The following is a 23,730-nucleotide window of genomic DNA, read 5'->3' as shown; positions in this document are numbered from 1 at the left end:
TGATTATCATTACACTACCTAAGAGCATCGTTAATCCAAGAGCTCATATGCATTCCATCACCGATGCCAAACAATTTAAGAAATGCTTATGGGACCATTGCGGGCGGAGGGGTGATGTGGAAATTGGAGCGATCTGCATGCCTACACTGGCGGCACTTTGCTCGGGGAAGGGATGAAGAGGGGGAGATGAAGGAGGAAGCCTCACGCGTGTGGCTGGCATGACCATTGCGCTGCATCGGCATTTTTCAATTTCCACTTTGTACGTGTTGTCATTGTTTGCTCCAGTTGACCAAAATGTTTCATGTACTTGTTTATTTACCTCCACGTATCTGCACATTTTTTTTCATGTGGTTGTATGCTGCTATGTTAACATTATGCTACCAAATGCTAACCTCTCGTTTGCATTGCCTCAATGCCGCCAGGGGAAATGAGTCTGTAGGTCTCACAGTAAAACAACCGTCCACCTTCCGCGTACATGCTTTGAGAGCGATAAGAGCGATAATCAGCTTCTTTTGCGGGGCTTGTCGATGCCACCCGACTACTGAGGTTTCGCTCCTCTCTCTCTCTGTTTTTTTTTTTTTTTTTTCTGACAGCGGTTGCAGACCGGTCACTACTGCACGGCTCATGATGTACTCGTACCGGGGCATCAAGCGTGGAATTATTATTTTACCTGTATCTCGTTGAGTTGCCCGCTTCATCATGGCTTCTGCATTAACCACATGACAGACAGAAAGGCGAGGGCGATTACAGCAGCTATCAACGAAACCCGTGCACAAAAGTAACGACTGACTTATTGTGTTGTTTGATTTTAGTGGCTTTTTTTCCCTTCCATAGTTCATCCAATGAAATCATTCCTTGTTCACCAAGATATCTACTGGACCTTATACCACTGCGGTCTTGTCTTGAGTAGGAAGTACGCTAGGACGTTGCCAGAGCTTATTCGCTCTCCGCGCGTTCTTGCTATTGTTCTTGTATGCAAGAGCTTTTGTACCCGTATTTTCTGCGGCTGAGAATTCTGGGAGTCTGCGACGGGAGTACGAACAGATGGGCCTTCCTATATGTCTTCAGACTGCCTGTACGCCATACACTCTAAATCCGGTCCCCCTTATCGTCCCCCTTAACGGCCTGTAACCTGTGTTCCAGGGGTTACATTGGCATTTCCCCCTTAAATCCATGGGTTACTTCGTCTAGAACCCATTCCAATGGTTACATGAGCCCGCTGTAACGCTTCGGCACCGTGCTACAAGGGTGACAGTGACGTGTCATCGATGTCACCCTTGAAATATCACCCTTACGTAATTCCAGTCACCCATACTCTCAACCGTAACCCTTATTACGAGGACAAGAACGAATTTGCTACAAGTTTCGCGTCTTCTGCGCCTGCGCTGAAACATTCAAACTGAACGGACGCGGACGCTCGGAGCTTCGAGTCCAGGCTTGGATGAAGTTGTCTGTGCGACTCGTTGGCTTTGAACTCTTCCGTCTTGTTGTTGCTGTAGTGATGTTCACTTCCGAAGACATTCGCGGCAACTTTTGCGGTCGATGCAAGCAAAATGAGTGTGATTGTGCTGAGTTCATGAGGAAGATTGAGGATCATGCCGGCGACCGCACTGGGTGGTGTGTGTTCTGCGGCCATTCACCTTCAACACAGGGGCGTCTTGAATCAATTGGTGAGTGTCTTCCGCAATTATTAAAGCCATGAATTGTGCCGTCGCAAAACAAACAAGTGGCGGTGCTTTTTGTAGACGTGCCTCGCGTTGAGGAGATGGCTGTGGCCACCATTCGCAACGAAACAGTGAGTTTGCAACAGTGTGTATCTCTTCTCTTTTTACATTTGTCCCTCTCTTTCTTTTAATGTGTGACCGGCTTTTGAGAGCGAGTGTAGCTGTCTGACGTCAGCTAAGGCTTGTTCATGCATGTGTCTTTTCAAGATGCAGAAACGGTGATGACCTGGGTACACCGGGATCGAATTTCACGGCGCAGTAAGCCTCTGTGTACAACTGTTCGACTATTCTAGAATGATTGGAGTACAAGCTACGGTACACCACCAGGATAACGCAAGCCGCAGAGTGAAGTCTCATACAATATCTTGCATGTACTTGTCAGCATTTCGTATATGGTTCCCAGGAGCAGATTTGTTGTCAGTAATTCAGATCCGTCATGTTGTCAGTACTCACATCCGCATCAACAGACAGCTGGCTTAACGAAGCAAACTAATGTTTCCCGACTCTGAGTACTTGTGAAATAATTTTGTAATTTGTCATTTAGCCATAATAAATCGATGTGTTCCATACTCGGATTTCATGTACAAGTGTGCATGCGTTTATTTTATCACAAACACAATTTTATTTTCATGCCTGTACACTGCCACTTCTCTAGAAGTACATGAGCTGGGGCCACACGGCGATGCACTCAGCGAGCGGGCTTCACCACAAGCTACACTGCTGTGAAGGGAAGAGCGCTGCAGAGGATTGGTAACCCATAAAGCGGGGTTCAGCGCCTACGGGAAGGGTTACGTTTCGTAACCCATAAGGCTAAAAAACTACGGCCTTGAGTGTCACCCTTATGTGCAGGCCACGCCTACATAACCCGTACAAAAGGATTAGACCATAACCCCTGATGTAAGGGTTAAAAAATGATCATTTTTTAACCCTTACTATGGGTGACCAGATTTAGAGTGTAGAACGAATAATTGCTAAAACGGTATTCGATAATCTGTATGGGAATATGCAAGGAATATATTACACGTCCGTGAGAAAGCTGGTAGACATTATAAAGGGATCTGGTGCGAACGTCAGACTGCTCACAGACAGCAAAACGGAAGTTTCTAAATTCACATCATTAACAGGAAAGAATGACGATTTACTTCTTGACAATCTACCACGCCTTGCGACCCCGGTCCTCTCCTCGGACACCAGAGACGAACTAGAACAGTTATGGGATCTTTTCAGAGGTGTGGTAAAAGAATTTGAGCAAGAAACTGCAGAGAAAGATCTGCGTCAGGAGACGTTAAACGTCCTAACTATGTTTCTAGATCTGGGAAACAAATGCAAGGGGTACGGACAGGAGAGCGTGACCCCGTATATACATGTTTTTTTTTTTTGCATCACGCCGCGATGAGCCACATGCAGCAGCGCTGACTAGAATGGCCTTCTAGCCAAGGACTAGAAAAAAAATTGTGTCTTCGAGAACCTACATCATCGGCGAACAAACAAATGGGAGGCAGCACGGGATGGGCTAAAATATGTTACAGATAGAAGAAAATTCGTCTGCGCTACAGGCTAGGAGATATCAGAAACGTGACGTCACGTACTGGAAAGAGGGTGGCATCCAAGAGGAAAGAGGCCACGTATAAGTGTCGAACTCAACCAGCGCGTGTCACGCATATTAGATGTGGACTCTATGACGCGAGGTGAGCTAAGAACGGAAATCGGGAACAACGTCCAAAGATCCAGACGACGGCTAGCTCAGGCAAATGTTGCGTCACAGCTTGAGTAACGTGGTTTGAAGTGCCCCCGATTATTTTGGCTTCAACGTTAAAAGGAGGACATTGTGATCGCATATGCAGCCATGCGAAGTTTTTTCCAACATGAAGACGTCACTAACTCTTATGTGTAAATCAAATGTTCATCGTGCTTCATTCATATTTATTCAACTCATACGTACTAGCAATCGATGCTTCACAACTGACTTGTACGTGGTGCACGCTGTTGCTTATCAACTAACCAATAAACTTTTCTTTACACCTACAGATACAAAGGTGAACAAATGAAAAAAGACGCGATAGCGAACAACACAGTCCCAAGCAGTCTGCTGAAAGCGCGAGCATGTACGACGGCTGGATCAAGATAGTAAATCTTCAGAAGAAATACGCTGATAAGACAGCACGCCTGCTAGCACCCTCTCCACTGACGAAAACAAAGCCGCGTTAGCTGTATTAAGTATGGAAAATAAAAGACAGGAACGCAGCACGATATGTTCTTTTTTTCTTTTCGTTCTCTGAAATTGTGCTTATTTTGATAGATTTTGAGAGATGACGACAACAAAAAGTCGCCAGATAATCGCAAATCAAACAAAAACAACAGAAAGTCGTGATTTCTTAACTTTTTTTGTAGTTTCGAGGGGAACAACATATCTACAGTATCTAAAAAAATGCAGATGACATTGACAGGGCAACGAGCATTATTGTGGTCAAAAGAGAGCAGAGTAATGTGTTATAATACAAACGGAACACGTGACCGCCTTTTACAATTGCGCTTTCCTCCCTAGAGAGGCTCCTGCGTTCGCGAGCAAGCGTGACATCCTATATAGCTGTATCATAAATTGTCTTAAGGTATTGATAAGCCCCCCCGCCCCCCCCCCCCAAAAAAAAAGAAAAGTGAAGGAAAAAGGAGCGAGCGAGAAAGAAGAAACAAAACCGCAGTCTATACAAACGGTGTGTCCAGCTACTCGGAGTTGCGGAATATATGGATCGGTTTCATAGCTCAGCGTCATGCGCGTGCGTTCAGCGTCATGCGTCCTACTTCCCTCATCTTACATGCGTATCCGTAGGTTCTCTGCACTGCCGAGCCTTCAAGCCTTCATCATTTTTTTCGTCTAGACGACACCATCTACGTCACCGCGACATATCCACGCCAACATTCACTCAACTTACAGATCTATCGTGCCTCAGAATACCTTGTTTCTACAAGTAAACTGAATGTTCGTTCGTTAGGCACACTTTAGCCCGCCAATTTTAGTCAAATATTTTATTTGTGTATGTCTCAAATTTTGCGACCATGTCCAATTTTTTAGTTGTTTTTTTTTTGTGTGTGCGCTATTTCATAAATACCATTGTACATTCGGTCTTCTCGAACGGGCCTCGAATTCTTCCGGGAGTGAGTATGGAAACACATGAGGACATACAGGTTGTCCTTTGTTAGGTGCCCCAGTTGTTATTAAAAATTTATGAGAGCCCCGAACGTGCCATTTTTGCGCCAAACATACCTGGCCTCTCGGATATCTTTCCTAGCCGGTCGCATCAGTGTTCGATGGCTAACTAAAATGGTATACTTAATTAGCTTTACTAATTTTCAAAGATAAGAGATTGACCGAATGACAGCATCGAATCCCTTGGGGTTGTACATTCTCTATGACCGACACATTGGTGTCTATAATTATGAACCTATCCTCGATAAACTTGGTTTGACAACCCTAGCACCTCACCGTAGAACCTCAGATATCACATTTTCCTATGCAAAGTAGCACATGTTTCGTCTTAAGCTGTCGTTGGTCTATTTTCTGTCTTTCATTTTAGTTCTTTCTTGTGTTTTCATCCTTCCTTCATCATCTTCACATAATGTTCCACGTGCAGTGGGGTAGGGTGCGCACCTCCGCGGTGAAAAACCCCATCTCATCGTCATCATTTATTGTTGTTTTTGTTGTGCCGTTCACTCCGGCCACACCTTTATTTTATGTTTTGTTTGATTGCTCACAGTTTAGCAGACACCAACAGACTTCGTAACAGCCATAATGTACACACGTTTGCTCTTTACAACAACCTCAACGATGTTAGTTCTCCTAACAGCTGTCAAGTTTTTAGTTTTTTATGTCCTATACCCTTACCACGTGAAATAACACACAAATCTTTGCTCCTCGTATTTTTATTTCTTGTTTGTCTTCTTTATCTGCTGTAGTCTCTTCTGCGGCGTGCGATTTCCCAAACCTGTGGTTGCGCGTGGCCTTGAACGTAGGCTTCGCCGCTATGCGTTCGTGCGACGATTGAAGGCTCCTTTACAGGTTCAAAATTTCGAACCCGAATGGAACCTTCCAGATGTCACTATTCATGCCCAAAAAAATTGCTCAAAAGTTTTGTCCTGGCAGAGGCAAGATGCCAATAGAGAACGAATGCAAAGCGCTGCCAGCAGAATATGTAGCACGCGCTTTTCGTTCCAGAATACACAGGCTCTATGGGAGCCATTTTAGGTGAAGCCTGCTTTACGTTTTGTCCCTAATTCTTGGGCATGTAATGCAAAATCCCGCGTATCAGGATCGTCCGTCTTGCTATTTTCTTAGTAGCACGGTCTTAACTAGGCCTAACGTTAGCGACGAAACATCCCATTTTCGCCTAAATAATGATGGCGGAGCGAAAGTTGAAGCTGATTTTGCAGATGCGTACAAGAGGTTATATACTCACGGTATGAAATTAAAGTAGTCTGTGAAATTTTCTTGGCACGAAATTTCCGCTTCGCCGTTCCAAGCACCATCCTCCATCCTGGAGAAAATTTTGTGTCATGGCAGCTCCCATGGAAAACGGTAACCAATGAAATGCGCCTAAGTTTGATTGACTGGTCGAGTCCCTTTTTTAGGTTTCTCCTAATGGCCAGACTACCTTTGGCATACACGGCATTGCGACAGGAGACGTTTTCCTGGGCCACACAAAGGATTCCACGGTTCCCTTCTTGTGTTTCCCCAGTCTTTTTTTCATTGCCAAGAGGAAATGGAAGACGTCGTGGAGGTAATTGGGTTACGAGAGGGTTCACGTTTCCTTGTACGGCTTGGAGTGTTTGCTCCGTGCGAATTGCTGTCGATAGAAATATTGTCACTCTGTATTGATGGACATGATTGCAGAAACCAAATATCGATGCTGTGTGTGGTGTGAAAGTACAGGAAAACTTTAAAAAAGTCTGAGAGGTCGTCGTAAATGTTTAAAACCTCTCCTGATTCCCCGTGTCCAAGAAACCCTTCAGAAGACATCTTCGTTTTCCTTTTCTTTTTTTTTCTTTTTGCAGTTCGTTGCAAGGGAGTGACTCAGCTGAATTACCTAGGTTTTGTAATGGAAGAGGGAAATTGTTCTGGTGAAACATGTGCGACGTGTCTCTGCTGGCCGTTTTACGCATGGACGCGATAGAAATTATTCAGACGCGCATCTGGTAGTGCGCTGTCTGCCCGTTTCCTTGGGGGGGGGGGGGGTATGTTTAATAGACTGAAAGAAAAAAAGGAAGGAAGGAAGTTTTCTTCGGCTGATGGTCGTTCAAGGCAAAAAGCAAAACGTACCTGCGGGAGCTTGCTGCATTCAGTCTAAAGCTCCTATACTATACTATATTACACTCCTATACGTAAAAAAGAGGGCATGTGCAACAAGTACATCTTTGGCAGTCAAAATGTAACTAATAACCTCCGGAGGTCGTAACCAGACTTGTACACGTTACTCGATAAAAGGTAATCGAATACCGTTACTCTTGTGACAAAAGTAAGTGTTTATCATTACAAATTACTTTGCTAAAATTGTAATAAAGTAACGGTAAAAAAGCTAACGAGTTACTTTCACCGTCACTTTCGATAATAATAAATCAGGATTAAAAAACAATTAAAAACCCTCAGTGCTGGGTAGGACGACAACAGAGGATAAAAAAGGGCAAGGACCGGCACTGAACTGCAACAAAATGAAGTTTATTTTTCTTTTTTCGAGCAAACCCGTGACACCCCTCTCACCCCGCAAAAACCGACCAATGAGAGCGCTATACACCAGACACGAGCTCTTCCAAATCTGCTTGCCTATCTGTTGTTTCGTGCGTTGATAAAATCTTCGATTTTCTTTGTAAAATCAATGGATGCCATACTAACACCTACTAATTATCTTCTTCCTCTCGAATGAACCTAGCCTCCTGAAAAAGAAGGTTCATTCGAGAGGAAGAAGATAATTAGTAGGTGTTAGTATGGCATCCATTGATTTTACAAAGAAAATCGAAGATTTTATCAACGCACGAAACAACAGATAGGCAAGCAGATTTGGAAGAAGTCGTTTCTGGTGTATAGCGCTCTCATTGGTCGGTTTTTGCGGGGTGAGAGGGGTGTCACGGGTTTGCTCGAAAAAAGAAAAATAAACTTCATTTGGTTGCAGTTCAGTGCCGGTCCTTGTCCTTTTTTATCCTCTGTCCTCGTCCTACCCAGCACTGGGGTTTTTTAATTGTTTTTTAATCCAATATGAACCAACCAGCCCAAACGCTTGCTCTGCTATTATAAATCAATGGCTAATTAAAGCTCGCGAAATTGCACATACCTTGACACATTGACCCACTTTCTAAGATTGGAGTTCGTCGCTTTTGAGAAAGATAGGAGCTTTTGTCTATGTAAGCACATTACGAATTTAAACAGCACATTGTATTTTAAACACTCATGCGAAGCTTGGCCTCCTGTTACAAAGACCTCAACATGTCGTAGTGTGTAAAACGAAGCAGATAGGAAAAGCCGTGATGGATCCTGTGGGTTGATTTCGTCATTATAGTTAATCGAAAAGTAACAGATTATTTGAAAAATGACTTGCTCGCGGAACTAATCAATTACTCGCAAAATTACTCCCAAAAGTAATTGATTACGAGTAACGCAATTACTTGTAACGCGTTATGTACAAGTCTGATCGTAGCTCAACTAACGTTCAATGATATTTTCACAGCAGTATAGTTACAACTACATTTGTAACTTCTCCAATGACGTTAGAGTTTAACTACACTTCAAATACTCGCTTAAATATCGAATTGTGCAATTCCTGTGTCTGTGTCTAGGCTTCCCACGTGTCCACGAGTCAGGTCTAAGGCATCTCAGGAGCAGCAACCGGGACATCACCACATAATTATGCTGTGTCAAGAATCTCGTCTACACTAGGGTTCCGTGCTTTGTTGAATCGAAAAACGTCGATAAACATACGTCAACAAAAATTTTGCTATTAATTTCCGTAGAAAAACGCCGACTGCATGTCCGAATGATTATCATACATACACGCATGTAGCACAGATACGTGTTTAATACTTCTAGAGCTGACGACACAGATACATACACAATTGAATAACACAGGGCTGCACTATAAACATTGTTTTATTCACGGAACAAGTCGTTTTGAAGAGTGAGTTGAAAGAAAGAAGTGAACTAGGGGAGACAGTTACATTCATAAACACGTTCCGAGCGGGACCCAGGACTCAGTGAAATGGACGCCACGCATCTCCTATTTCCTTTTTGGGTGCATCAGGCAGGCCCAGAAATCTCTCTCTCAATTGTTTTTGAAATGTTCCGCAAATGCTCATTCTATTAAACAAAGCTATATAGCCGCATCTACTTTCGTGTACCCCAACTTGCTGCTAAACCAGAGGTCACATGCAGGGGCGGATTTAAGGAGGGCAGGGGGGGGGGGGGGCGACCGCCCCCCCCATACGACTGTGTTCCCTATGTAAAAACCCTATCTCCTGGATGATGCTGTGCCGCAAAGCACAAAATCTCATTAAGACCGCCCCCCCATGACAGACCCTTAAATCCGCCCCTGGTCACATGAGGGTACACGTGAGCATAGTCACAAGTCATATCCGCCGGTTGTCAGCGGGTAAATGAAGTGGATGCCTTAACTGCCTTATGTAAGATGCCTGATTAGTAAAAAATGAGGAGGAGGCGCTCTCTTCGTTGCAGAGGCCCGCGATGTTCTCGACGCAAAATTTACTTTGTTGAAATAAACCAACTCAGGGAAAAGGTGCTGACGCCGGGATTCGAACCTGGGTCTTCTGATTTCCGCGGTTGCTTTAATTCGTTAATCCTGAGCGTTCGAGACTTATATGTTTGTGTCGTCCATAATTGTGGCCTGCCTCGGCTAATTCTCGTCGTTTACTTTTTTGATTTTCGTGATGTTTATCGTGTTAATGAGTTGAATTACTTTGCAGCACTAGTTGGCACGTCTGAAACAGCTCGATAACCTCTCCAAGACGCCGTTGACGGCTCTTTCTTGGTGATCGAGTGTTTTTGGGAGCGTTGGAACGAAATTGGTGAACGAGCTGTAGACGTCGAAGGCTCCTCTGCAGGTTGACTGCATAATTGTCCTCAGTAACCCCGAAAGCATCTAACGCTGCCATTCGTATGGCCACATCGTCATGAAGATGCCGGAGCTGGAGGATGTTTTGGGAACTCGAGATGGGACGAAGAGCAAGCAAGTGGTCGACGTGCTCCGCCGTAAGGGGTTCCGGTGCACCGTACCTGTGTCGGAGTAGAGCGACCGCCGAGTCATAATTGTCGCCGCTGATCCTGATGCTTTCGATGGATCATTTCGCGTCGTCCTTGACGTAGACGACAAGTTACTTAAACTTTTCGACCGGAGCCAGTGCTTGGTTGGAGTCGATGGCGGCATCGAAATGCTTCCAGAAGTGTTGCCATTCGTGCAGTTTTCCCGAAAATTTGGGCATCTGAAGCTTAGGGAGAGCGACGGATTTTTGCCCCGCGGGGCGCTGTTGATCTGAAGGTGCAACACTTTTTTCTGCTGGCGAAGCCTACGACATGCCCGTGTGATAGTGCCCTCGAGACCTTCCTCGTACTGCAACGTACTGTCAAGTTCAGCTCCCACCTTATCATCGGAGGTTTTCTGCGCGATGCTGTTATCGAGATCGTACAGCGATTGCCGTTTCGTCACCAAATACACCAATGCAGCTTCAATTTCTTCGATGGACGAGTCTGGCTGCCCCAGCAAGTCGGAGAGCCGCGCGAGAGCGCGCCTCAAGTGTGCACGTAGCCCACTTCTTGTGCAGGTCCCGACAAAAGTTTACGGAACACGCGAGCGGTGTATTTTCTCCTCGGTACGACACCCTAGCGGCAAGCGGAAGCTGGCGAAATCAGGCCAGTTCACTGCCTCAGAGGGGTGGACGACTGCGCTCTTAGCGACACACAGCGGTAGTTTCGGTATGAGTACTGTTGCATATGCCCGCGAAGTGAGTTGGATATTACTGTTGTGCTCGCCAACAACACGTGATTCAACGATTGTTCTGACAGCCGCTATCATCGTGATAAGGATGAATCATGGTGTCAACACTTTACAGTGTATTGCTTTTATTGGAAAGCCCCAAGCAGCACAATGTACCGAAAGTCGAGTGCAATAGGGGTGGACGGTATGTGTCTTATCAATGTTCTTTAGTTTTACGAGTCTGTTCAAGGCCATCCACCTACCCGTTCACCCCTCCCTGTTGCACTCGACTTTCAGTACATTGTGCTGCTTCGGATGTAGACAAGAGAAAGACAGATATCTTGTGAACAGTTGCTTTATTATGGACGAAGCGTGACGAGCTGATAAACAATTGACGCTGACATTGATAAACAACTGACGTTAGTCACGAGTTGTTGACGAGCACAACAGTTAAATCCAACTCACTTCGCGGGCACATACAACAGTAATCATACCGAAACTACCCCAAGCAGCACAATGTACTGAAAGTCGAGTGCAATAGGGGTGGACGGTATGTGTCTTATCAATGTTCCTTAGTTTCAAGAGTCTGTTCAAGGTCTTCCACCTACCCGTCCACCCCTATTGCACTCGACTTTCAGTACATTGTGCTGCTCGGGACCGCTGTGTGTCGCTAAGAGCGCAGTCGTCCACCCCTCTGAGGCAGTGAACTGGCCTGATTTCGCCAGCTTCCGCTTGCCGCTAGGGTGTCGTACAGAGGAAAAAATACACCGCTCGTGTGTTCCGTAAACGCTTGTCGGGACTTGTACGCCTCAAGCGTTCCATGGCAAGTAACGACGCGATGACTTTCGAATGGGATGCGGAGGAACGGGCGGCCTATAGGTTCCCGCGTTTCGGCCAGATTTTGTGAAAGAACGAGGCGCCCGCTCCGCTTTCCAGAGAAAGGCAGAGAAAGTGTTTAAAAATAACAAAAAGAAATAAAAATAATAATAAATAACGACTCTGTCGACCTCCTTTAATCCTCAACACTTAAGTGGATCTCCTCGCCTTTTAGTAATTTCGCCATTGTAAACGCATTACGAAGAGAGCGATGCATCACAAGCATTGCGCAACATTCTTTTGCCACGCAAAAAAGCTCATCTTAGTGAAAGCTTCCTGTGTTTATTCCCTCCAGTTTCGCGTCAGTGTCAATAAATGTTGGTGTTAGTAAGCTTGCCTTGCCTTATTTCGCCTTTAAGTTTGTATCCATTGAAAACACCATGCGAAGAGAGCGATGCATCGAAGGCATTACACAATCTTGTTCTGCCGCGCCAGAAAGCTTATATCTTAGCGAAACCGTGTGTTTCTTCCCTCCAGTTTCGACTCAGCCTCCAGGAATGTTGGTAATAGTAAGCTTACCTTGTGGCAGAGTAGCGCCGGAAAAAAACATAGACACAGACGAGAACAAACTAGGGCTTTCTTTCAACACTTTTGCAAAGGATACATAACACAAGTAGGCCACACAGAAACCCGCAAAAACCTGGCCGTCGCGTTTCGTTCCACCAGAGAAATGCTATCTCCTTTCCAGATAGGTTGATCGACGGTATCACCACGCATTCACTTCCCCAACTTATCAATTACGTTTGCCTCGACTATCTCCTGTGTCAATCGGCAGGGAAACCTTGACACGCAGATGGTGTCGGAAAACCGCGGTACACACCCGACTTGCAGTGGATTACCTCCTTTTATGTGTTCGTCTCGTCGTCCCAGCGCTGGGGGTCTGATAGATTTAAAAATGCATCACCAACCTGCCGAGATATATATTTTTTTTCTATGTGACACAGACCCTCTTTCACCTAGCGTATGAGTTGTTACGTCGCGAATTTTCATAAGCGTGGTGCTTCTGGTTTGAAAAATAAAATAGCGGTTAAAGAAACCGGTGCAAAATAAATCTGATATTTTTCCAAATAAATCCTGATTTCTTTATATCCGTGAAAGTCCGATGGTGAGCTAAATAATAATGCAACTACTTTACGTTGTTATTTCACCTCATACCTGGTCAATTAGGGTTCCCTCCATTCTACTTTCACAGATCATGCGGTATTCATGCCACCGTCCTACGAAAGACAAAACACTTGAAACAGAGAACAGTGTCGACGTAGTCGACGCCGTTGCTTGCTCTTTTTATGAAATACTCCTACGTACACCCGTTTCTTCGCTTGTTTATTAATGCAACTTGGAAGGACGAAAGATCACGCATGCTAACTATGATCTTGAAATGTCTCTCCAACAGTAGGAGTATTCGCGGGACACTTGCCGTGCTTTTGAATACAAGGCCCGGAGTAGCTCTCGGTTGGGGACACACTTCGCGACGCACCATACCGGTTGTCCTTTTTTTTTTATCAGTTATAGATTTTATAATAAAAAAAGCTATGAGAATACCGCTTAGATATCGCTTCTGCAGTTGTGTTATATGGCGATGATTGTGTCACATTCTGCTGTCTCACTTGTACCCTAATTTAAAGAATTTAAATTAAAACCCTAATTAATTTAATTAAAATTTAAAGTTAATGAATTTTAAGTAATTATTTACGTAGTAGTTACATCCTCTCTTCGAGAGGATGTCCGCCTCACCGTATACATCACATGCAAAAATTGTCTCGATGCTGCTCTCATAGGATTTTTATTTTAAAAAAATTACATGAATAAGGAAAAAAAAAACACCCTGCAGATCGCACGTAAGGCTGCACGTATAACGCTTCATTGAATGGAGCTAACGAGTGGGAAAACAACGCGAAGAAAATAATACACCCATGGAAGGTGCAACTGCTAGTAGCAACTGCGATTAACCAATCGAAGTATGTAACGAAACTCATTCGGATATCCAAAGGAAGCGACTCCATTTTGACCTTTCACTATGTGTCGAACTTTCGAAAGGTGAAGCACACAAGACAAAGACGCTATGTATGCCCAAGAGGGTTCCTAAAGGCATTATCTGCCTCTGAGGGCGCTGTCACTTTCCAGTGTTGGAATTGGAGAAAGCAGTCGAGTAAGCAGAAGGGGAAAGAGAATAACAAATGAAAAAATAAATGGACAGGATATAGTAACCTAATTGCAGTGGTTGACTGCAGGAAAGTGAGGAATAACTATATAGTCGCAACTATATTCCCAAAAATAGTTTCTAGCTGCTGCTTTAATACTACAATGCAAAAAGAGACTAAACGGTCAGCAGCATGTTCATTTATTTAAAACAAGCTTCCATGCATTGAACTGCACATGTTCCATGTTGTCTGCAGGGAGGAATATATGGAAAACAGGCAGGAAAGAGGCAACGGCATCGTGGAAGCATGTTGCGCTAAGTTAAACAACAAAACGAAGAAAAGAAGTACAAACAGAGATAATTATATTCACGCAGAAGAGCAACCCTAGCTTACAGCGTAGAATGACAGAAGAAAACCGATGCTATCTTTTTCTTATAACATAGGAAGCTTCATTCAATAAACGATTTTCCACAGAAATTTGGGAAGCATTCCGGATCGAGGAGCAGGGTGCATGTCGTTGCAATGTAGCTCACGCTCGGTTAATCTGCTATCACCGGGACTGATGTATGTTAGGGTTATGAAGAACGGTTATTCTGGCAGGGACCTCCAAATTTCTTAACATGATATCTCTGCTGTATATCTCCCTTTGTGCGTATTCAAGTTTCTCAGGTCACAATAACGCTGTTAGTAGCGAGTTAGCAATCGTCCTGCGTGCTGTGTTCATTTTCCATCTGCTTGTTTCTTCATTCTATCCATCGCATTGCCACTGGCTCCCCTAGCGGAGTTCTTTTGTGAGTTTCTTTGCGAATATTACGTGCACTTCAGCTTGCGTGAAGCTTGTCTGCCCAGCATATGACTTGTGTAGTGCAAGCATTTTGTGTATTCAGTTTCTTCTACATTATACGTTACATTGAAATTGTATCGAACTTCTAGTCCGCACGTTTACTTTGTCATATTAGATATCCTGAGGAGAATAGGGCGCATATGAAAAAGGGGCATCATATGGATTTCCTTGGTCCAACTTGTTACCATAACGTAATTGCCTCTCTCCTGCATCTCCTATTATGTGCAGTCGAACTGCGTTGAAAAACTCTAGTTAATCTGCTTTGTGACTACTTTGCTCGGGAACCATTCCATATAAATACTTCGCTTATCCGACAATGACCGAGATTTTCTGCGCAAATATAGGGGCGAATACATGTATATTCCACCCTGGATATTATGACAGCCGGAGGTTGAACAAGTGGTCCCCCTACAAGTGTTCAGTGGTTTCGGAAGACGCATATCCAAGCTGCACGGACGGTTTGAGGATGACTCATGTTGCTCTCTGTGGCACCGGCAAAATAAGCTTCAAGAGAGCGGTGGCCTTGGTCACCTGGCCATACTGACCTGCAGACGACATTCGGGAGCAACAGAAAGGCACGCAGAATATGTCGTTCTTTCTACCAGCATAACTATTAGTTTAGCCATATTAACTACTTCCCATCACTGCAAAAAAAGGAAAGCAGGCTTACACGCACTTACTATACACTACTAGTGTACAACAACTAGTGTACTAGTGGACTACTAGTACACTACTATACACTACTAGTGTACTAGAGGACAACGTGTGCAGCGCGTTGGCCATCGGCCACGTACCACCATGCGGAGAATGTGCGTGGAAACGCGAGCGTGGCGCCGTGAACTCTTGCCGCGGTGCGGGAAAGTCCGCGCCCGCTTGCCGTCGACCGCGCAGTGCACGATTTTTTGCGGCATGCCGCACATCCCCGACCAATCAGGAGGCGAACCGAAGTTGCATGACGTTCTTGTTTTCTCCCGGTCTCCTGCGCGGAGAGCATCGACAGCATCGTTGACTGGAATGGGGGGGGGGGGGTATATTTATTAGACGAAAAGGAAAAAAACCGGGGAAAGGTGTGTCGTAGCGGAGCTCACGTTTTTCAACCGGCGAATTTATGAAGGAAATATAATGTCATTACTGCCTACATCATAAAGCGTCGCACTAAAATGACATATTGGGTCGACGCTGGAATAAAATTTGGTAGCACAGGTAAGTAAAGTGTAAGATATTGTCACGGATGAAAACAGACGAGCGAGACGGCGAATAATCGGCGAACGCTTTATTTTACCTGCTTAGCTGGCTAGCACAAGAACGGTAGCTCTTAGACAGAACTAAGGTAAATAATGCTCTGACTGGGATCTCACAAGTCTTTATACACAGCGGTGAACATTGTAGAAAACACGCGTCGGTGGAGAGGAAAAAATACCGAAGCTTCTCCAAGGCCGGCTGCCAGCCCTTGAGATTGATGCGAGAGAAGGTGCAGATGCATCTGGAACGATCGCTTGGTAATCAGCGCGGCGTGTCGTAGATCTCAGCCAGTCGCTCGACGCCTCGCCGTCCGTTGATACTGTTCCGTGTGGTCGCTTCAAAGATGATACGCGGCAATACTGATTGTCATATTGTCAGGAAGGTGAAAGCTAAACATCGTTGACAAGAAAATAATGCGCTATCGCCGCAGCGAGTGAACCCAAAGCCTGCGTTTCTCGCGTCTATGATGTTGATTTCGCAAAAGCTCAGATGTGAGAACGAGATCGTTCACTACAGTGAATAACTCGACTTCAATGTCGTTCGCCATCTTGTCTGGCGCGGTGTCAGAAGCTCTCGCGTTTGACCACGCCTCCCTGTGGAGAGTCCCTGGCGGAGGCGGTATAGCTTGGGGCGGCATCATGGAGGTAAGAAACTAAGGAGAGGGCTATAAGATCGGAGGGCCGTGGGACCCCTCTAGCGGTCGCTCCTGGCAATACCACGCCCATCTAGTTGCCCGGTCACGTGATCCCCACATGTTTCGGCGTTATGGCGGTCTGCTCGGAGGATTGGAAGTTTAGCAAACCTCATCTTCAGCAAACGTCTTACCTTCAAGGAGTCCATTCGCACAATACTTTGAAGGTTATGGGTTGTTTCAACATTTGCCGCGTGATAAATCACAACAAAAGTTGAGCAAAACAGAAGAGAAGCCAGGCAATGTCACGATGACGTACGTACGTCTTCTAGCGATTTGTGATCCATTGCTTCCACACTGAGATGATCTATCTTGTGTTTCAACGGGTGTGATAACTTCTAAGATGTTATGAAAGCGGAAACAAGTTATTCGGCCGCAGCTCGTCTCTGTATTCAGGTAAGATACGCCGCGGACATGGAGGACGCCATGTTTTATGACGTCTTGTCGTGACGTTTATGGGTCACGTGTGTGGGCAACTAACCACAATGCCATGCGCGGGTCACAGCACGCTCGCTTGCATTGGGAGAGGCGCTTAGGGCATCTCCTTAGTTTCTTACCTCCATGGGCGGCATGCATGCGGCCGGCATGCATGCCGCACATCTCTGCACATCTCTACCGCATGTGTGTACGGGGCCTTACTCTGAAGCGCCATTTATGTAGCAAACGTGATTAAGGTCGTACTCGTATCAAAGAGAGTACTTAAGCAAAATATCAAGACGGGTGCCGTCTTCCGACGCTGCGCGGTGTTATTTTGATGCTTATTTTTTCTGTGTAGCATATTTCAGCTCATTATCAGTTTGAGCACTATGCTCAACTTGTGGAGCGCGAGACGAAAGTCGTGCATTATGTGCATCGGCATCGACTTTTATGTCTCTGTGGTGGCGGTCGTTCTGGCATGGAACAGTACTATTATCATGCCCAAACCGTATCATTATCGAGCTGCGTCGGGTGATACTTTGTGTTCGGGTTGCCCAATTACTGGGAGGGGGCGGTATATGCTAGTCAGAAGATCTCGATGGTGTGGGTAGACAGTCTCGGTGGCATCGGCAATATTTCGACAGCAGTAGAGTGCAGAGAGGGCAACACTAAAGGGCGAGGGAAGTGAGCCCTTATGGCACCAGTGATGACAGTAAGGCGCCATAATACGTCTTCTCATGCGATGCATTCCAGGCTTCGGCTCCGAAATTGCTCCGACTCGAGCTTTCCATGTGGGGATCACGAATCCAAATTTCACTCACTCACTATCCCTATGACATAATCTTGGTCTGCTGAACAGACCATGGTGGCACTGCACTGGTTATGCTGCAGTGACGTCACTAGAAAGTAGCCTCCTTTTTTCGTTTTTTTTTTCTTCTAAGCAATCAAGCCACAGACCCCAAGCAAGACTTGCTGATCACCTTTTGTCATGTCTGAAGACGGTGTCATGCTCTATGTGACGGCCTCAACAACAACCTGTGTCATGGCCTGGTCATCTCACCGCTCTGCTGAATATTATTTTGCACATTGCGCCTACACGTGAGTTGCAATCCAATACAAGTAGAATATGAAAATCAATAAACCTCTACCCGACAAACGTCATCTTGACATTGGTAGACAGACTGAAACCGAAACAGATCGGAAGCGGAGAGCTGGGTTCCACGAATGGGCATTTGTTCGCAGCCTCCTACTGAAAGAACACTAGGACCGAAGCTTTCGGGCGCGATGAAAGATGAAAGTCACTGAAAAGGTAAGCCAGCTGTAGGACTCGAACCCACATCTTCTGGATTGTCTTTCACCGTTAGTTTCTTAGGCAAATTGAGGCTTTGTATGTATTTATTTGTCCCTTCTATGTTGTTCCAGCCTCAGAACATCAGTTCTTTCATGCGCGACCTTGTTCGCCACTACCTTTGAACGTAGTTCAACTCTACCAAATTCGTGGCGCTGTCGAACACTATGACGTCATTTGTTTACAAACAGGTAGAGGTCTATTCGATGGCCTCCCTGTTGTTCCTCTGTTCAGATTGTCCTTTAAACCTAAAGAAAGATTATTAGCGAACGTGACTCAACGTTTTGTTGTGCAAAGAAAGAAAAATTTGTTAACTCTATCTTTGCCCTGCAATAAGACGTGGCTCCACCGTTTCAATTATCTATCCTCCAAAGTATGCAGTTGGAAACGTGGAGCCTTTCTTCCCCCAAAGAAAAGGGAACCGCGTTCTGGGATTCAAAGACCATTACTTACTTGGACTTTCTCACCATCCACTAAGATACTAAAGCGTCTTATTATTCAACTATCTTGAATGGAAAAGCGAGGTCATCGATTCGCTCCAAACGAAGGGTAAACGAGGTTTCAGTTTGTTCCTTTCAAGACTACGCTGGTTCTCATACTGTAGTTATTTATAGTCCGCGTTAGCGCCGCGAAGCAACTGTGGCTAAGAGTGGTGTACAGATGTGGACAGATGGAGAGACGACAGCAGGAAGGAGGGGGACGGGGGGGGCTGCAGTTTTTGCGATAGCAGCCTTCCGTCAACTGAAGCCAGTCGTCCTACCTCTTTCCACCTCCAACCCTGACTTGGACGTGTATCACAAGCAACTGAAGAAACTGATAGGAAGTAAAAAAAAAAAAAAAGACCATGTTCTTGCGTCGACATCCCATCACCTCATGACGTCATTTCCGAATGCCAGAAACCAAATCGCAGAGCGACCACTGTGGCGCTGCTCAAGATCATAGTTGTGTAGTGATATGCAGTCACCAATATGATTATCACAGGCTACATCAATGCCAGCCTGATAAGGTAATAATGCAGGTAACATACCATTGTTCACAATTTCAAGATGAAGATTAAAGCGTCGTTCATTTTTTACAATAAGAACATGACTTCCTTTTTAAGAGAGCTAACCTGCTAAGTTCTGGCGTTAGATTTCTTGCTTGAAAAGTAGGATGCACAGAATTCAGGTAAACGGAAAAAACAAAACAAAAATTGAACACTCTGCCCCCCCCCCCCCCCCCAGTCATAGCAAGTTCCTTCAGTGACCATCTTGGTTCATCGGAGACAGTGGTCAAATGCAATATTTGAATCATGATAGTCAATAGTCTTACTGTACCGAATGTTACAAAGACGAAGGCAGAAATTGCTGCCTTACTGATTTTGGAGCCGAAAAAGTCCCCAGGTGTTGGTACTATTTCTAACCACTTTCGATCCCACATCAAGTCTGATATGCTGAATGATGCGCCAAATACCTACGCTCCTGTCTGATATATTCTTCTAACGTGGTTCTGTTCCTTCGGAGTGGAATTGTGCACATATCGTACACGCATACCAAAACATGTATCCAGCAAGGGTTACGAAACGATTGACGAAACGTCACAATTGATTACTTTATGAGGAATTAATACTCCAGAGCCTCGGCCACAGACGCCTCCTGCTCATTCTACCTGACGTGCGGACTTCACTCATTTTGGACTTCAATGTACACATGGAGTACATTGAAGTTACCTGATTGAGTACTCTGTCCGCCTGCTCGTCTTTTCTAACCCGATCAAGATGAGTGGCTAACTCTACCGACTTCCGCAATGACTCTTGCGAATTTTCAGGATTGTTCACATGGTAGGGCATGTACAAAAAGCAATCTCCCCTAGAGCGAGGAAAGGAACGCAACAAAATGGACGCTCTTCGCTGCATGTCCTACATACAGAGTGTCCGAGCTAACGTGCCCCGGGAGTTTAAAATAAACACGGTGCGTCCTAAGCGAATTAAAACTCCACAATATTGTGAGTAGTCGCGTGCTCTAATTGCCTGTATTTTTTTCATGGCGACTGATTAATCTATTAGCGGGCGTTCACACGGGCCAACTTTCAGCACCGACTCGGACCAACTTTGGAGTTGGTGGCAGTCGGTCGACATCACCAACCGTGACCAACTCGAGTTGCTGGGAATCGGTCGCCGAGCGAAAACTTCGGAGAATTGGTGGTGGTCTAACCAATCAACGTGAGGAGCATTGCCATGTGACCCTCGAGGGCGTCAAGCGATTTCGTTCCTGTCGTACTGCGTGGCATGGGTTCAAATCCTACAGAGACACTTGAGATTTTTTCTATTTTTTTGGTTACTAGCACATATAAACATACAAACAGGCATTTTTTGGCGGATACTTGTGATCTTCTGGCGAAATAAGATTACTTCGCTTTCATTAATGACAGTTTAAAAAAACTCACCAGCGATTGGACTTGAACCCATACACCCCGATTGTCGTAAGGTTGGTTGTGGGTGGAGCTAACGAGTTGGTACGTGTGGACGTGGAGACGGTACCGTCTTGAAGCTGGTCCAAAGACGTTGCTTCGAGTTGGTCTGAGTTGGTGCTGAAAATCGGCCCGTGTGAACGCCCCCTTAGGGGCCAAAATGGGAATTAGAAAGTTCGAGAGCGTCTCGAGAAACACCCGTCGCAATTGTTTCCTACAGCACACGCGTTGCATGCTTCTTCTTCTTCTTTTTTTTTTTTTCTGCAAAGAAAGAACGCGAGCGAAATCCGAAAGTGCACCACGAGACACGAGGTGAGCGCACCTACGCCCGCACCTCGATTCCAGACCTCTCAAGCGTACACAAGAACTACTACATCCGTTATCTGCTGAGAAACGACCTTCATGTGAGCTCTGACCTGAAGGTCGCCTTACCATGCTCCATTGATAAACATGGCATCGTAATTTGGTAGCGCTTTCTTGCAGAGTGAACTGTACCGACAGTTGTCTTAAAGGCTCTCGGCTATATAGGGCAGGCGTTCGAATTCATTTCACCTCCCTGTCTCGGCGTGGAAGGCGATAATCTAAGTCACGGGAGCCGGAGGTCTCGTTGACAAGCGAGTAGGCACTATTATAATAATTGTCACCGACGGAATGGCATCCGTTCTGAGTATAGGGTATGGTCAGCGGGACTGTCGCTTTAAGATGGAATTGAAAGTGATTGGAAATTACCTTTCTCCACGAAGCAGATGAGCTTGAGGCTGTCTCCGAGCAAGAAGGGCCCAATCTTGTTCTCAAGGGCTTTACCCGTGCTTGTCTCAATTACAGGCACGCTTGGGGACACTGAAAAAAATAAAAATAAAATAGAGAAGTAAGTTATGGGATTTTCCGCCTAATATTTACGAGGTTCCAACGCTCCGAGTAAGACCTGTGAAATTTCTGTGCAGCATTTTTCGGGGATGCGATTAGCCTGCGCATAATATATGCGTGCTGTGCAACGTAATTATCGTCCAAGCGCGATCACGATACTAGTCCGTTAATCGGCTTGGACTTCGCATCGTGTACTTCCACAGCAACAGATTAGCTGTAGCACCGACCTAAATCATGTTTGAATCAAGCCCCTGTAAACACTCCCCAACGGGAGGTCACCCACGATAAAGCTTTGGGGGTAATGCTTGTCAACAGGTTTTTCGACGTATTACGCATTCATGCCAGAGAGGCGCATGCAAAGGGATGGGGAATCGAGCCCAACAACAACAACAACAAATAAATCGTGACTATGACCTGGGGTGATTCACCACTGGAGAGAGCAGTACACTACCCCATTACACGCGAAAGATTAGATGTGAGATATGAGAACACACATAGCACAGACATCGAGCACAGATAGCGCAACTGACTCCTCGGTACCTGACTATTTACTGCAAGCGTTCTTGATGCAAACTTAATTTTACTGTAGGTGTTTTCGACAGGTTCTGCACACAACAACAACAACAAAGAAGAAAGGCGAAAACGTCAGAATGCTTGATGTGCTCCTCTTTCTTTCTTTCTCTCTCTCTCTCTCTCTTTCCTTTTCTTCTTTTTTTTTTTTTTTTTTTGTACAGCCATGTTCCCCGACGTTGTCAGTGATTAATGATTGCCAGAGATATTTCAGACACAGTCGTCCGGAATTTAGTACAGTAAGTAAGTAATAGCAAGACCTGAGATGATACAGTAAAGCCGTAGAGGACGACATCCCCCATCGGCTCCCCCACAGTGTGCGTCACATTCCTCATCGGGCCGTGCTCCGGCAGCGCCTCTCAGGGCTTGGGTGCAGGGACGTTTCCCTCAAACAGGGATGGGCATAAATAATTTTTTTTGAGTATTTAAATATAAATACAAAATACTTTGTCGAAAGGAGTATTTAAATACGCTTCATACATAATTTTCATTATGAGTATTTAAATACAAAATATAATTATAGTATAAATACTGTGAGGAAGACGGCATCTGGAATTACAGAATAATGATTATCATAACAGCAAATCAGCGAGCAACAATAACATTTATTTGTCTCATGACGATTTTAATATTATACATTTCTAGAAGTCTGCAACTTTTAGTCATCTTCTGTTCGGCCGTATAATCAGATTCGCAAAAACAGAACAGCATCTCAACAGGTGCCGATGAACAAGGGCTTGTACTACATTTTCGAAGATGCTTCGTACAACGACGTAATCGGGTAGTTGCGACCCTTGTCCGCAACAAGAGGGAAAAACTCGCCATCTAGAATGGTTGTCGCACGCGCACGGTGGCGCAAACACGGAATAACTGCGCCCCAAACTCGCCCTTCTCCCCGAAAGGTCATATGCAAGGCAATTCTAGGATATGAGTTAGTATATTCTGTATTTAGGAGTACTTATAAAGTATTTACAAGAATAAATACACAAAAATTGTGGAGATGGGACGAATCCAGAATTTTGCGAATCCGAATCCGAATCCAAGGAAGGTTCTGCGAATCCACGAATCTTTCGAATCCTGTATTTCAAAAGAGTTTTAAAAGCCAAGAAAAGAAAAAAAACTTCTACTGGAGAGTGTTTTGAAGCAGAATGTGACATTTGTTTAATGAATAATAATAATAATAATAATAATAGTTTAGTTTCGGGTGAAAGTACACCCATATTGTATATTTAGCATATTGTTCATCGCCTACAAAGAAATTCATAAATTCTCTGTCTGAATTATTTCCAAAAAGCTAAAGCGACAATCAAAAGCAGAAACATATTACTTTTAAACTTGTTTTAAACTTGTAATGTAACAGTTCCTGTCTGAACTCTTTCAGTCTAGAGCAATGTAACCAAAGAAACAAGAAAACACCCGTTGGCCAATGAGACTCCGGAGGCGCCAATTTGTAAAAGAAATGATCAAATGTGATCGGTGGATTCGAATGATTCGATTCGCCGTTTTGGGCACTGGGATTCGGATTCCCGAATCTCGAATCCCTGCCTAGGACTCGAGGACTCGCGGATTCGGTTGGCACATCCCTAAAAATTGGTA

The 23,730-nt window shown here is 45.0% G+C and overlaps 1 protein-coding gene across 3 annotated transcripts in view; it reads right to left on the bottom strand.

Annotated features, from left to right (window-relative positions):
• The window catches only part of LOC135388801 (B-cell receptor CD22-like), a 442,796-nt gene that overhangs the window by 238,291 nt on the left and 180,775 nt on the right, over positions 1-23,730 (bottom strand). For all 3 annotated transcript variants that reach the window (XM_064618610.1, XM_064618608.1, XM_064618609.1), the window contains exon 4: positions 21,427-21,537. In XM_064618610.1, coding sequence (XP_064474680.1) covers positions 21,427-21,537 — 111 coding nt within the window. The remainder of the gene's footprint in view (positions 1-21,426; positions 21,538-23,730) is intronic.

Source organism: Ornithodoros turicata, chromosome 3 (assembly GCF_037126465.1).
Source record: "Ornithodoros turicata isolate Travis chromosome 3, ASM3712646v1, whole genome shotgun sequence".
Taxonomy (NCBI): domain Eukaryota; kingdom Metazoa; phylum Arthropoda; class Arachnida; order Ixodida; family Argasidae; genus Ornithodoros; species Ornithodoros turicata.
The sequence above is the reverse complement of the archived record's forward strand: the minus strand, read 5'-3'. Positions and strand labels throughout refer to the sequence as shown.